General features: G+C 63.3%; 1 protein-coding gene across 4 annotated transcripts in view; it reads right to left on the bottom strand.

The window, feature by feature from the left end:
* ADGRL1 (adhesion G protein-coupled receptor L1) overlaps window positions 1-11,783 on the bottom strand; it is a 28,077-nt gene extending 16,294 nt beyond the window's left edge. Inside the window, exons 1-4 of one of the 4 annotated variants that reach the window (XM_046685261.1) lie at window positions 11,228-11,783; window positions 8,197-8,410; window positions 4,557-4,666; window positions 1,343-1,357 (exon numbers count right to left, since the gene is read on the bottom strand). In XM_046685261.1, the coding sequence (XP_046541217.1) occupies window positions 1,343-1,357; window positions 4,557-4,666; window positions 8,197-8,410; window positions 11,228-11,297 (409 nt within the window). In that variant the 5' untranslated portion in view covers window positions 11,298-11,783. Of the gene's footprint in view, window positions 1-1,342; window positions 1,358-4,556; window positions 4,667-8,196; window positions 8,411-11,227 lie in introns of those variants that run through there. The other 3 variants (XM_046685262.1, XM_046685263.1, XM_046685264.1) reach the window with 3 other exon arrangements.
* Window positions 11,784-13,986: the final 2,203 nt, after the last annotated feature.

Genomic DNA, 13,986 nt, shown 5'->3' with positions numbered 1-13,986 from the left:
CCCCCCCCCCCCCCCCCCCCCCCCCCCCCGCCCTTGAAGAGAAAAGATCCAGGGCTGCTGTATCCAAACCACCACCACCGGGCCTGCAAGAAGAGTGTCTGGTGCTGGGTGGGAGAGTCTCCAGGAGAGAGGGAGAGAGTGGCAGGATGCGGTGAGGGGCAGGGCTGGGGGCTGGCTGCCCAGGCCTCTCTGAGATGGGGGACGGGGGAGGGGAGCAGCTCGGAGGGACCCCGCCCCACCTCCCTCGAAGGGGATGCTCCACAGACCACCGTAATTTCAAGGCAAAAGCGATTCTGAAAGGATGTCTTACCCAGCCCTCCCCCACTGCTACCAGCCTCAGGGCTGTGCATTTCCTGAAACTTTCAGGGGAGGAAGTCAGGGGAGGAAGCAACCATCCCCAACATCCCGCCCCCCACGCCCTTCGACTGCAGCACTCCCCCCCCACCAGCTGAAGGGTAAACCCGCAAGAAATTACGGTGCTCGTGGAAGTCCCCAGACCCGGCCTGTGCCTCCCCCGCCCCTCTCCCTGGTCCTCTAACCAGAACAGCCCAGAAGGAACCCTGACTGCAGCTTTGCAAGTGTTTCCGAACCAGAGCCCACGCTCCCCCGCCCGGCGCTCCCCCCTGAGGCCCGCCGCCCGCCCCCCGCCCGGCTTGGCAGGCTGCCCTCCCAGGGCTGGGGACAGCTTCCACCCCTCCCCGGGGCTGGGCCCCCGCTGGTCGAGAATGGGGGTTGGGGGTGAGGAAAACTGGTGCTCCGTGCTCCAAAACAGCTCTGGGCCTTGGAAACGCCAAACCAGAAGGAACTTAAGCCACCAGGAGCCCGAGAGAGAGGAGGAATCTGCTCCCCAAAAGGAAAACAAAGGTGTCCCCTCCATCCCGCCTCCCCAAGCCAGACACATGTTAGGAAAGTTGGGGCAGGAAGAAGAGAGGAGAGAGATGGCTCAGCCCGGAGCCAGGCAGGGGCCCCTCCCTCCCCACCCGCCTGGAGGCTTACACACTTCTCCTGAAGGAGGCAAAAGAAGTATGAGAGAAGGCCCAGTCCCCCGCAAGGGCCAGGGACTAGGAAGGAGGGACAGGGAGAGACAGAGACAGAGAGAGCGAGAGAGAGAGAAGGTCCTGCCCGCGCTCACAGAGGAGCTTCCTCAGGTGTGCAGGGGGAGGCACCCGTGGCCGCGCCAGGGCTGGCCCCGCCGCGGGGACACCCGGGGTGGGGGAGAGCGACGGGACCAAGTTGGGGGTGGGGGAGAAGAAGGGGCCGAGGGGAGGGCGGGTCACATAAGTATGGCACAGGTGGAACAAAGTGTGAGTTAGGGGTTAGCATTGGTAACAGGTGCGTTTACCTTTCTGCTCCACTTCTACTTTAAGCATCGGAAGAGAGAGAGAAAACAAATTGAAAAAAAATGTGCAAGAAAAAAGAGAAAAAAAGAGATTAAATTGCTTTCGTTTCTTTTCTGGCAACACGCCCCCTTTTCCTTTCTTTCCTCACTCCTGGTTCCCCAACCCTGAAGGTAGCATCAGCTCAGCCCCCGCCCCCAAGTCCCTTCCTCTGGGGAGGATATCAGGAGACACAGGGAGGGGGACACACGTGGGAGGACAGAGACCGAGAGAGACACGGGGTGGGGGGCGTACAGGCAGGCAGGCTGACAGGGCCCTCAGATGGGAGGGGACGCCCTCTGCAGCGGGGGCGGGGGGAGCCCCAGCTGGGAGGCAGGCTCTGGTTAGGGGGCACCAGGGAGGGAGGGCCGATGAGCCGCTCAGATCTCCTGCCGCCCTGCCTGCTGCCCTCCTGCTAGAACCAGGGCCCAGGGGAGGGTTCAGTGCCTCCAGGGACCTGGGCGCCCCCAGCTGCGAGAACACACTGAACTCCTTCCCCTTCTGCCTGGCCTCGCCTGCTCGGCTCCAGCTGGGCTCCCCCAAGCCCTCACGACCCAGAAAAAGCCAACAGAGAGAGGGCGGCAGAGTCGGACACAGAATGACAAGAGGCAGACAGGCAGAGCCCCGGGCCTCAGAGAGCCAGGTGAGGGAGACAGGCCGAGAGGGAAGAGGCTGGGGTGGGGGGACGTCACAGATGGGGCAGGACAGCAGGTGGGGCCACAGACACGCTCCCACGCTCCCCTGGGGCCAGCCCAAGGCTCAGTTTCTCTGCCCAGCCCTCCCCTGGGGGCCCAGGAGCTGGGAGCTCCCGCCAGCTGCCCAGTGGGTGGGCGGCACCTGGGGGAGGAAGGGGGCAGTTAGACTGCTCAGCTGCAAGGCAAATCCAGCGTTAGTTGGGCCTGTCCGGTGTGCGTGTGTAGGAGGAATCCCACACACCGACTGCCCCCTCCCACACACCCCTGTGCCCACCCGCACCAGCACTGGGGTCACCCCAGCCTCTGAAGCCCAAGGCAGGATGGCTGCCCAGGCCGCTCCCCTCCAGGCTCGGCGTCCCTGGCCCCTCAGGAACCTGACCAGCCTGGCCCTCCTGCCCCCTCTGGAGGGGCAAGCAGAGTTCGGCGGGGCAGCCTCGGGCTCCCTTTCCAGCGCCGCACCCAGGGCCTGGCACACGGACGTGCTCAGCGAACGAACGTGGGGGACGGGTGCCCGGCTCCCGGTTCTCTGGCCTAGCTTCCGTCACCCTGCTAACTCCAGCTCCCTCCTGGGACGAGGAGCCAGCCAGCCCCCACGCTGCCAGTCGGGGCACACACCCGCTGAGCCCCAGACACATCCAGCGTGTGAGCGTGAGCACTGCCTCCTCAGGGCGCAGGGGCTCCCACCCCGAGCTGTCCTGCCCTCCATCCCCAGAGCCCTCGGTCTGGCCAGCCAGGCCCCTGCCCACACTCGGCGGCCAACTCCAGGAGGTCTCTGGGCCCTGCCCTCCCCAGGGCCTCTTTCTCCTGCTCCTTTACCTGCGCGGCGTCCACTTGCTTCGGACTGCACTTGGACCAGGGGGGTTTTCCTGCCCTTTAGCTCGCCTGCCTCAGGAGGAACTGGGTTCAGTTCATCACCTGTTGTTAGTTTGACTTTTGACTACCAACAGCAATAACGATAACTGGTAAGAACCACGACAAGCAGTCACAACAAAAGCAATGACTACCCAGCCCAGCGCTTACTAGGGACCAGGAGCCATGCTAGGCATTTTGACAGCAATCTTTCCAGCTCCCTGTCTACAGATGGGGAAACTGAGGCTCAGTGGAGTGAAGCAACACGGCGGAGGCCACATGGCTGGCAGAAGTGGGCACTGTTTCCCTTGCATCTGTGGCTCGGGGCCCAGAGGAGCTTCACCCATGTTCTCTCTGTGACACAGGCCCGGCCAGCTGGAAGGGGACCTGGCGTTGCTGAGCACATCCTGAACCAGGCTCGGGTCTGGGCGCTGGGTGAGGACGAGGCCTCTGCCTAGGGGTAACAGCCAGCACTGCCACGGCCGGGCTCAGTGGGAGCACCAGGAGCTCCGGGGCTCCCGCTCCTCCTGCAGCCGCCCAGAGAAATCAAGTCATTTGCTCAAGTTTCAGAGCCAGGAGATCCAAGGGCCGGGCTGGCCAAGCCCAGCCTGCCCCACCACACCCGCCCCTCGCGCCCAGTGCTGTGGGGGGCTCCGTGGACCGGACGGGCGTCCCCCGGCAGCCGCAGCCTCGGCGCTGAAAGGAAAGGGTGAGCGGTAAAGGAAGAGGGTTACGGAGGCGCGCATGGCGGTCCTTCTCCCCGCGGAGGTGTCACCTGCAAGGAGAAATCAAGTGGGGGCGGCTGGGTGGGGGGAGGGAGGAGAGTCACCTGCCCTGCCCGCCGCGCAGCCCCCAGCACGGCCCCCTCCCCACTGCCCTCTGCCCTCTGCCGCCCTCCAGGCTGCTCCGTCATGTCACGTCGGGGCAGAGGGGCAGTGACAGGGCGGGAGAGGGGGCATGTCTGTGGCGGGGGCTAAGGAGGAGACCCCTGTCCGTGTCTGCTCCCCTGGGCTCTGGCTCCCCAGATCCCTCCTCAGTGCTCTCATGGCCACGGGAGACCACCAGGAGAGGACTCTGCGGGGTGCCCTGCCTTCGCCCTCACGCCAGTGCACCAGCCGCGAGGGCGGTGCCTCTCCACAGGCATAGGGTCCAGCTTCCAGGACTTAAAGGGACACGAGTGGGGCATGTGAGGGCTGAGGGGACAAGGACAGAAGCCGTTCAGGGAGGACAGAGGGTGAGTGCGAGGGAAGGGTGGGCATGGAAGGGGCGGGACAGAATGGATGGGAGGAGAGGAGGGAGGCGGAGGGACTAGAGAGCGGGGGGTGAGGAGACAGAAGTGGGCCGAGCAGAGGACGAGGGGGCGGCCTTCAAGTGTGTGCAGAGCCAGGGGCATGTGAAGACGTGGGGTGGGCAGGCCAGGGCAACACGCTCCCTGTGGATGGGGACAGTCGGTGAGGGTGGACCAGGGGAAGAGGATGTGTGAGGGAGGGGGCAGGCCTGGCCCCAGCCTGGCCACGTGCATGCACGCGCGTGTGTGTATACATGTGTGTGTGCGTGTGTGGCGGGTCATGTTTCCTCCTCTCTGGCTTCTGGGAGGGGAAGGGCCCGAGTGCGCACGAGAAACAAGATGACTCACTGTAGGGGACACAGTCGTACTGCACCTCCAGGTACTTGTAGGTCCCCGGACAGGGGTCGGGAAAGGCGTCGGAGCCGGCGACCACCACGCACTGGGTGCGGTTGTTACACCTGCGGAGGAGAGATGGGCAGCTGAGGAAACAGGCCTAGAACTGGGGGCGCTGCAGGGTCAGGAGAGGGATGGACACCCGGAATTGGGAAGGAGCCCTGGAGACCAAGGCCAGGGGCCTTTCCTGGGCGTTGCTCTCTCCTTCCTGTGAGCGCTCTTTCCCACCAGGCAGGGTTCTTCCACCCTCAGCCCCCGCACGGCACCACACTCAGGGCTGGGCCAGAGGTGGCGCCCCCTCGACTGCTTCCCTAGCCACCCTTCACCCCTGTCATCCCATCTGAGTGTCACTGGGGTCACTATAGCCTCGGTGTTCTTCCTGAATTGACCATAAAGCTCCTCTGTTCCCAGAAGAACAGGGCATGTGAGACCACACACGTGCAGCGCTGTCTTTGCAAACGCGCCATTAATGAAACACTCTCAGTGTCTGCTCACATCCACCTCAGACCCTGAACCAGACAGGTGCCTCTGGACAGCACTGCTGCGAGGATCTGCAGCCGGGACAGGGGCAGGGTCGCCACCTCTGTGCAGCCAGTCTCGACTCAAGAATCCAGCTAACGTGGAAAGGAGGCCTACTTGACAACAAGGTGTTTCTGCTGGAGCCAGCGCCGTGGCCGAGGGGTTAAGCTAACACGCTCTGCTTCGGCAGCCCCAGGGTTTCGCTGGTTTGGATCCTGGGTGCAGACATGGCACCACTCGTCAGGCCTCACTGAGGCAGCGTCCCACGTGCCACAACTAGAAGGACCCACAACTAGAACATACAACTATGTACTGGGGGGATTTGGGGAGAGAAAGCAGGAAAAAAAAAGACTGGCAACAGTTGTCCACTCAGGTGCCAATCTTTAAAAAAAAGACAAGATGTTTCTCGTCTGCCGTCCGTCCCCACTATCAGGCTCTCCGTTCCCTGGAGTGGGCGAGGTCTCAGCTGGGCAGGACAGTGACCTACGGGCCTGCAGGAAGCCACTGAGGTGGGCTTCCCAACAGGTATGAGGCAGAGGGGGCTCCTGCGTCTTCTCTTCAATCCTGCCCTTAACCGACGAGGATCCGCTCATACACACCAATCCCCTTTAAAAATACAACACTGGCCTCAGGAGCTTAAGCAGAGAGGTACCTGTAACCAAGCAATTCCATCCCCAGGTATATTCCCAAAAGAACTGAAAGCAGATGTTCAATCAACTGTTTGTACACGCACATTCACAGCAGCATCACTCACACAATCACCAAGGGGTGGAAACACCCAAATGCCCACTGACAGATGCACCCATGAACACAACATGGACCATCCCTACAGTGGAATACTACTCAGCCATGAAAAGGAAGGGTGCCCTGATTCACACCAGACTGTGGACGAACCATGAAAACAGCACGTTCAGTGAAAGGACCAGGCACAATGAGCCAGGTATCCCATGATTCTATTCATGTGAAATGTCTGGAATAGGTAAATCACAGACAGAAAATAGACTAGTGGTTGCCAGGGGGAGGGAGGACTGGCCAGTGACTGCTAACGGGGACAGTTTCCTTTTGGGGTGACAAAAAGGTTCCAGAAGTGGGTAGAGATGATGGTTGTACAGCACTGTGAATGTCCTCCATGCCACTGGATGTTCCCTTTGAAACGGTGAGTTTCCCCTCAGTGTCAGGAACACAAGAAGACCGCTGGCCTTCCTGCTGGAGACCGCGTGGCCCAGCTGGCCTGGCAGCGGAAGGCAGGACCCAGCCCCGGCGGGGAGGTGCAAGTGAGTGGCCGGGATGTGGCCTGGGCGCCAGGAGGCCCAGGATAGAAGGCAGGCGTGCCGAAGGCCTTCTTGACCCCCATCTTGTTTAGGTCACTGTTTCTATTCTGGGGTGCCTGTCGAGCAGGGAGCTGAACGCTAATACAAAGAGCCTCCACGGTTTAAGGCAGTGGAGCAGCGGCGCTCTCGGCCCGTGTCCTGTTCTAGAACCGAGAGCCGTGAGGACGGCAATTGGGCCAGGCACTGTGCTGGGGGCTGGGGAGGCCGTGGAGGACACCCCAGCCCCACACCCGGTGCTGGAGCAAGCAGCAGGGAGATCTGGAGGGGAAGGGTTCCCAGGGTGGCAGCGCGGCCCAAGCAGGGTGTTGGGAGACAGGCAGGGGAAGAGGGGCAGCGCTGCTGTAGGGGGATGGACCTTTGAGCCCACCCAGCTAAGCCACTTGACCTCTCCCGTCCCCTCCCCAAGCTCTCCAGTGACCTGGCCCAGTGACAGGTTCTGGAGTCCTCTGCCGGCATTCCCGGAGCTGCAGAGCCCGTGCCAGGCCGGCCTTTGTCTGCCTGACCCACACTGGGTCCTTGAGGGAGCCCTGCCCACTCAGGCATTTGGCAAAACGCGGGGAGCAGCTACCGTGTATCTGGCTATGGACGTGCCAGTGACAGACAAAGCTCCCTCCCCGTGGGGCTGACGGCCCAGGGATGAAAGACATAGAATCAAGACGATCAAGAGGAAAACAGCCCACGGAACTGGGGATGGAAGTCGGGGCCAGGAGAGAGAGAGAAAGCAGAGAAGGTGCTGGGAAGCGGGGTTCTGGGATCTTAGAGAGGGTGTTCGGGCAGGCCATGCCAGTGTCAGGAAACAGCATCCCAGGCAGGGGGAACAGCCAGTGCAAAGGCCCAGAGGAGGCCCTGAGCAAGAAGATGCCTGATGTGTATGAGCAGCACGGGTAGCAGGAGAGGACTGGGCGATGGGGAGCAAGGAGGAGATGAGGGCCAGGAGAGGTGCAGGCAGCACAGCGTGTGAGGGTTCCTGAGTCTGAGGAAGACTTGGGCTTTTGCTCCCAGTGAGGTCTGAGCAGAGGAGGGCCGGGGCCCTGGCTCCGGTGCTCACGAGCGCCCTCTGGTGACTGTGCAGGGGAGAGACTGGAGCATGCACTAGGGGCAGGGAGAGCGGGCTGGGGTCCTGCACGTGGAGTGGCGGCTGTGGTCAGCCTGGGTACAACCTGAAGGAAGCGCCAAGCAGCTCTAAATGGGCTGGCCGTGGGGGCTAGAGGCTAACCCATCTCGCACACAGGGCCTCTGCCCGGCACAGTCTTGCACTCACACACACTTACAGACACACAGACAGCCTTGCACACTCAAGTGCTCACATGCACTTCCATCATCTGTGCTCACAGGTCCCCTCCTCAGGGAAGCCTGAGACTCTGGGCTCACCATCAGCCCCACCACGCCCTCACCTAGCCCACCACTGCCCCATGAGCAGACCCCACCACGCCCTCACCTAGCCCACCACTGACCTGCGGGCAGGCCCCCATGTGCCCAAAAATCTTGGAGTGAGCTTCTGGCAGTGTGGGGCTTGGGGCAAGCATGCAGGCTGGTCTGTGTGGGGGGGTACGGGCTGGCGGTGTGAGGCTTTTGGGGAGTTATGGGCTGGCGGGGAGGCGAGCGGGGTCTTGTGTGCTGTTGGCGGGGGCGGCACCCAGCTGGTGCTCTGGGCCCATGTGGGATGCACACGGGAGGACTGAGGCATGGTGCACCATCCCAGGTGGGGAGGCCAGGCAGGTATCAGGAGCCCGGGCCGCCCTCACCTCTGAGACATGATCTTGAAGGCGTCGGGCAGGTAGCACTGCACGTTCTCCATCTGGAAGGGGTCGGCGTCGCAGATCTTGTCATCGGTGCGCCCGTAGTTGGCGTTCTCCACCATGATGACGTCACTGCCTGGGCAGCGTAGCTCGATGGGGTAGCCTTCGCACGCCAGCTCCCGGCGCATCAGCCCGAACGGGAGCCCAGCCCGGCTCAGGCCTGCGGGAGGGAGGGCGGGCGTTATGGCCAGGCCAGACGTGGGCTACTCGGATCTCAGTTTACTCATCTGTGAAACGGGCTTCTCACTGTGCCCACCTGTGTGGTGAGGCCACTCACCTGGCCAGAGGGAGCCTGGCTGTGCCCTTGGCTCCTGGGTGTGTCCTGCCCAATAAAAGTGTCTTTGTCTATGTGGGGGCCACGTCAAACAGCTGTACCAACTGTTGCGGGCTGAATTGTGTCCCCCTCTCCCCAAAGGCATGCTGAAGTCCTAACCCCCCGCACCTGAGAGTGTGACCAGATTTGGAGAGAGGGTCCTCACAGAGGTGAGTGAGTTAAAATGAGCCCGTTCGGACGGCCCCCACCCAATGTGAATGGTGTCCTTATAAAAAGAGGATCTTTGGACACAGACATGCACAGAGGGCAGAGGGCGTGGAAGCAGAGAGAGGTCGGCCAGCTCCAAGCCAAGGAGGGAGGCTGGGAGACCCCTCGCGGCCTCGGGAGGAGCCAGCCCTGCCACAGGCTCCAGCCTCCAGGACGTTTCTGCTGTTGAAGCCCCAGGCCACAAGCAGTGGCAGCTCTGGGTCACGCAGTAGCAGGTGGCCTCTGGAAGGCTGAAGGCCGAGGTCAACTGTGTCTGCATGGTCGAGCCACAGTGAAGACTCAGGACACCGAGGCTCAGGGGAGCCCCCCCGAGGTGGCAGTACGACAGGCGTGCTGTCACCCATCCTTGCTGGGAGAGTCAGCGCTGTCCACAACGCCACTGGGAGGAGACAGCCAGAAGCTCCGTGCAAGGAACCTTCCGGGATGCTGCTCCTGGGCTGATTTCACCCACATCTGTTCAGCTGGAATAAAGTGGAACCGGGAGCACAACGGTGTTTCTCAATTCCGTGAATCCTTCTGGCAAGCCATCACATCGGAGAGGGTCTGGGGACCCTGAACTCGCAATTGGTGTCAGAAGTGACAGTGGCGCTGGGCACTTCCCTACATCACACCACCCCACACAAGGAGCAGAGGTGGCACTGGAGGGGGTGAACCTGTGTTCCAGAAGAAACCACAGAGCCTGGCTGTGCCGCTTCCCAGCTGAGAGACCAGGCATGTCTCTGAGACAGGGCTTCTCACGGGGCAGCCTGAGGATCGGCAGCACCACGGGGCAGCTGGTGCAGAATGCAGATTCTGGGGCCCCAGGCTGCCGAGTCAGAGTCTCGGGAGTAAAGCCACAAGCCCTTGGGTCCACATGCCCACTTGAGGTTCTGATGCCCACTGGAGCCACTGCTGCAGCCTCCCCAGGCCTCAGTTTCCCCATCTGTAAAATGGGCACCCACAGCCCAGGGCAAGGATTCCATGCCCTAGAGAAGGTTCCTGAAGGAAGCGGTGAGCATGGTGCCACACACGGTGAGGGCGCCACAAGGAGAAGCCTCTTGGCTGTCACCTGGGAAACCTCCCAGTGCCACGTGACAATGAAAGAACAGGCCCTGGGCAGGCCCAGCTCCGGGTGGGGTCGCCTTGTCACATGTCAGTTCCCATCCGGTGCCATGCGGGGACTGAGGGCCAGATGGCAAGGGCTTAAATCTCAGCTTGGCCACGCCCCAGCTGTTAGCCTCATCCCTGTACCCAATTCCGTCCCCAGGAGCTGACAGCCCCACCTCAGGGAACCGTCGTGAGGGTGCAGAGGGAGAGTGTGGGCACGCGGCGCAGTGAGATGACAGAGGGGTCACTGCTGTCACTGGGATTCAGGCTGCCAGTCCCAGCTGCACGCCTGCTGGGCGGCCACCCTCTCAGACACATCCCAGCTAGGCTGTGCAGGGTGGCAGGGGGACGCACAGTGTGGCCCGGACTGCCACCGTGGGGACTGTCACTCGCAGATGGAGAGGAGTTACCAGCACATGCCACCCGCAGAGCCAAACAGGCCCTTCCCTGAGACCTGGCCCCTGCGGGGCGGCTGGGGGCCCAGAGGGACAGCAGCGAGGTCCCCAGGGTTTCGTTGGGTGAGTGGAGTCCCGCTTGGGGGAAAGTTTCACATGTGTTCCTCTAGCACCATCTGCTTCCACGGCTAATTTTAGCCCTTCCCGGGCCTGGGAGGGAGGCTGGGGGTGGTGGGCTGGCTCAAATGGGTCTGGGGTGGAAGCATAGCCCTCCTGGCCCAGCTGGGGCTGTGGGGCAGGACCTGGCTAGGCAGAGCACGTGGATGCTGGGGAGCATGGGCACCAGCCGGCCGGAGCAGCGCCAGGGCCCTGGGGCACAGCTCAACAAGGCTCCCTCCACCCTGGCAGCTTTCCAGAGGGCGGGGCTGTATGAGGGGGCAGGTGCCCTCCAGACGGCTGGGAGGGGCGGGGGACGCCCCAGGGCGAGGGCCAAGGCCGGTGGCTCCTTCTTTCTTCCCCCTCTGCCCCCACCCCACCCGCCCACCCAGCCACGGGCCCCTTAGGGGAGCAGCAGGCAAGGGTGGGCGGGCATGCTCTGGGCACTAATTGTGGCGTGCGCAGGATCCCGGGCCGGCAGAGGGCCGAGCGGGTAATTAGTTGTTTTTAAATAAGCATCAGCAGGCATGCCTTAATTAAGCCTCTTCCCAGCGCGAGGCTCCGAGATGTGATCACAGACACACGCTCTCGAGACAGAAGAGCAGCGGCTCACAGGGGCGCCATCCTGTCCCTGGAGGCCACAGCGCCTGGGGTGGGGCTGGGGCTGCCATCTCCGAGTCCCCCTGGCCGGGCTCCGCCAAGGTCTGGCCGGGCTGGGGGCTGTGGTCCCGTACTGAGGGCTGGGAGGCGTTTCCACACTGTACGGCCCTCCCAAGTTGGGGGCCACAGCAGCACCTACCTTGGGTGGCCGAGGTGACCAGGACGGCGGTGACACAGAGGCTCCAGAGCGCGGCGGCCAGGCGGGCCATGGCGGAGTTCAGGTATCCGGGCTCTCAGTGGCCTGTGCAGGGGGCTTCACCTCGCACCACCAGGTGGGTACCACGGCCTGGCCCACCAGCCTGAGGAGGATAGGGAGAGTGAGCGGGCAGGGCTGGCCCCAGCGGGCCCAGGAAGAGCGCGGGTGGGCGGGTCCCCTCCTGACCGTCCGCAGCCCGGGGGCCGGTGGCCATCCAGCACTTCCCTCGAGCCAGCGCATCTGACGAAGCTGCTCCCCTGGCCGGGAGGCCGACCCCTCCAGGGCCTTGGGCTCACCCTGCTCCCGCCCGAGCCAGTGACAGGCCCACTCGTCTGGGTACCTGGGACCAAAGGCCACCTCCTGGAAGCCCCTCGTGTGGTCTGACAGCCCCGCTGGGTGGCAGAGGCAGCTCACAGGATGTGACGGCTGCGAAGGCCACCTGCACCCAGGTGGTCTCAGACCCTCCTGCGTGAGGAAAGGGTCCTCTGGAAGCCCCTTCGCCATCCCGAAATCCGGATCCTGCCCGCTTGCCTCCTGGCCCCAGCCAGCTTCCTCCTGATAGCCAGGAGGCGGCTGAGGCCCAGCGTCCAGGGTGGGCACCCAGGCGCCCTGGCCCCGACTCGCAGCCCCGGCCTCCCAGGCAGGAGCCCAGGCCCAGCCCTGCTGCCCGTCCCCCGGCCCTGGCAGCTACCGAGAAGCCAGCTGGGTGGTGCCACAGATCAGGAGCAGGACAACTGAATCCCCTCTGTCCCCTCCGGGAGACCCTCGGGGTAAGCTGGAGACAGGCGGGCAGGTGGGAGCCGGGCAGCGTCCGGGGCCGGGAGGGGGCGCAGGGCCTCGCTGTCTGTGCTCGCCCGCCATCCTGCCCACCCGTGCACAGCGCGGTCTGCACAGACACAGAGCTCGGTTCTGACCCAGTTCTTCCTGGCCAACAGCCACTCCTCCTCGCCGCTCACCACCTGGTCTCCCCGGATGCTCTCAAGGCCGTGAGCCCAGATCTGCACTTCATCTGCACCCGGGCCTCCAAGTGTGCCCGCCCCAGCGGCACCGGCCTGGCCAAGAACTCTCTAGAAACACACGTTCCGGGGGGGCGGCTGCCCTCCAGTGTTCAAATCCTGATTCAGTCCTCTCCCGCTGTCACCCTAGCCTGTCCTGCAGTCTCAACACCGTCAACTGGCCAGTACTTCCCAAATCTCTTATTTCCAGTCTAGAATCTTTCAACACTCTTTTTTTCCCCCAAACCAAAGGCTTTGCAATGACCCTTCAGGCCCAGTTAGCTCCCTGACACCTCCGCTCTGGCCACTCCTGCCTCCTGTTCTCCCTCGACCACAGCAGGTTCTGCCCCAGAGCCTTTGCACATGTCACTTCCTCTGCACACATCTTCTGCCCACCAGCTATCCATGTGGTCACTCCCTCGCCTCCTTCAGGCCTTCGCTCAAATGTGACTCTGGCCTGTATGGAATGGCCCCTGCCCAAGGCAAGGATCGCTGGACTGTTTCATGCACAGCCCTGTCCCCAGCTTCTAGAACAGGCCTGGCACAGAGCAATGGATATTTGTTGAATGAATCTCAGACGCCAAAACTAGGAATCCAACTTCATTCTTTGCCCCTCCTCTCCCCTCCCCTTCATAAGCTCCATCAGCAGCTCTAAAAGTATCTGACACCCCCCACTGCCACTCCTGGCCCCCGTGCCACCCCCAGGACCAGCCATCCTGCTGCCCCTCCCGGCCTTGTGGCTCTGCATCTGCCCTCGACCAGGGCTAAAGGATTGTTTAACGGTGAAGCGCTGAGCACTGAGCTTCCCCCGGCTCTCCACTCAGGTCTCTGTTCCTCACTGGGGCCAAGAGGCTGCGTGCGCCCTGGAGCCACCCTGCTCTCCAGTCTGCCCCTGCCCGATCCCAGGACACTCGCGCTCCTTCCAGCCCGAGCCTTTGCCTGGGCCGCTCCCTCTGCCTGGACCGCTCTCCCAGGATGTCTGCACGGCTGCCGCGGCCCCTCGCTACTCAGGGTTCCACCCCGAGGTCACCCCGCAGAGCGACCGCTGCACTGCCACAGCCCTCACCCATCATCCTTACAACTCGCAGCTTTCACCCGCACCTGAGGTGACCTGCTCGTGTCAGCAGGTCGGCTGTCAGCCGTCCCACCGGACCCCGAGCGCTGGAGGGCGTGATGGGCACAGCCTCTGAGAAACAAAGGTCAGCGCGAGGCTCAGGGCAAGACAGCCCCAGGCCTCGGGAAACGGGGGAGGACTCGCACAGGGCCCCATGCCTCCGCCACGGCTGAGCACGGGCGGCCGGAGCACAGGCGGCTGTCACCCAGCTTCTCCAGCTCAGGGACCCCTCCCCAGCTCTCCCTGAGGGAGCTCAACTGGTGGGCGGCTGCTCCCTGCCGGAGAGGCGGCTGGAGGCCGGGCCCTGGGCAGCCGACAGACAGAGTCTGGAGCCCACCTCGGCTGCTCCGGGCCGCGTGACCATGAGCCCGTCCCTCGCAGCCGTCCCCCAGCTCCTCGCACTCGCAGGACAGGTGGCCGAAGACAGCAGTCTGCACACACGGCTGCTGGGGGAGTCCCGGACCTCTCCCCACCCACAGCCCCTCTGGGGGGCCCAGCCAGCCCTGGGACTTGGGACACCGTCCACGCCACAACAACTGCCACCTTTGAGCCCCAGCCCGGCCCCTCTCCTCACTGTCTCCACCTCCAGCGGG

This window comes from Equus quagga, chromosome 14, assembly GCF_021613505.1.
Source record: "Equus quagga isolate Etosha38 chromosome 14, UCLA_HA_Equagga_1.0, whole genome shotgun sequence".
In the NCBI taxonomy this organism is placed as follows: Eukaryota; Metazoa; Chordata; class Mammalia; order Perissodactyla; family Equidae; genus Equus; species Equus quagga.
Note: the sequence above shows the minus strand (reverse complement) of the source record. Positions and strands in the feature narration are given on the sequence as shown.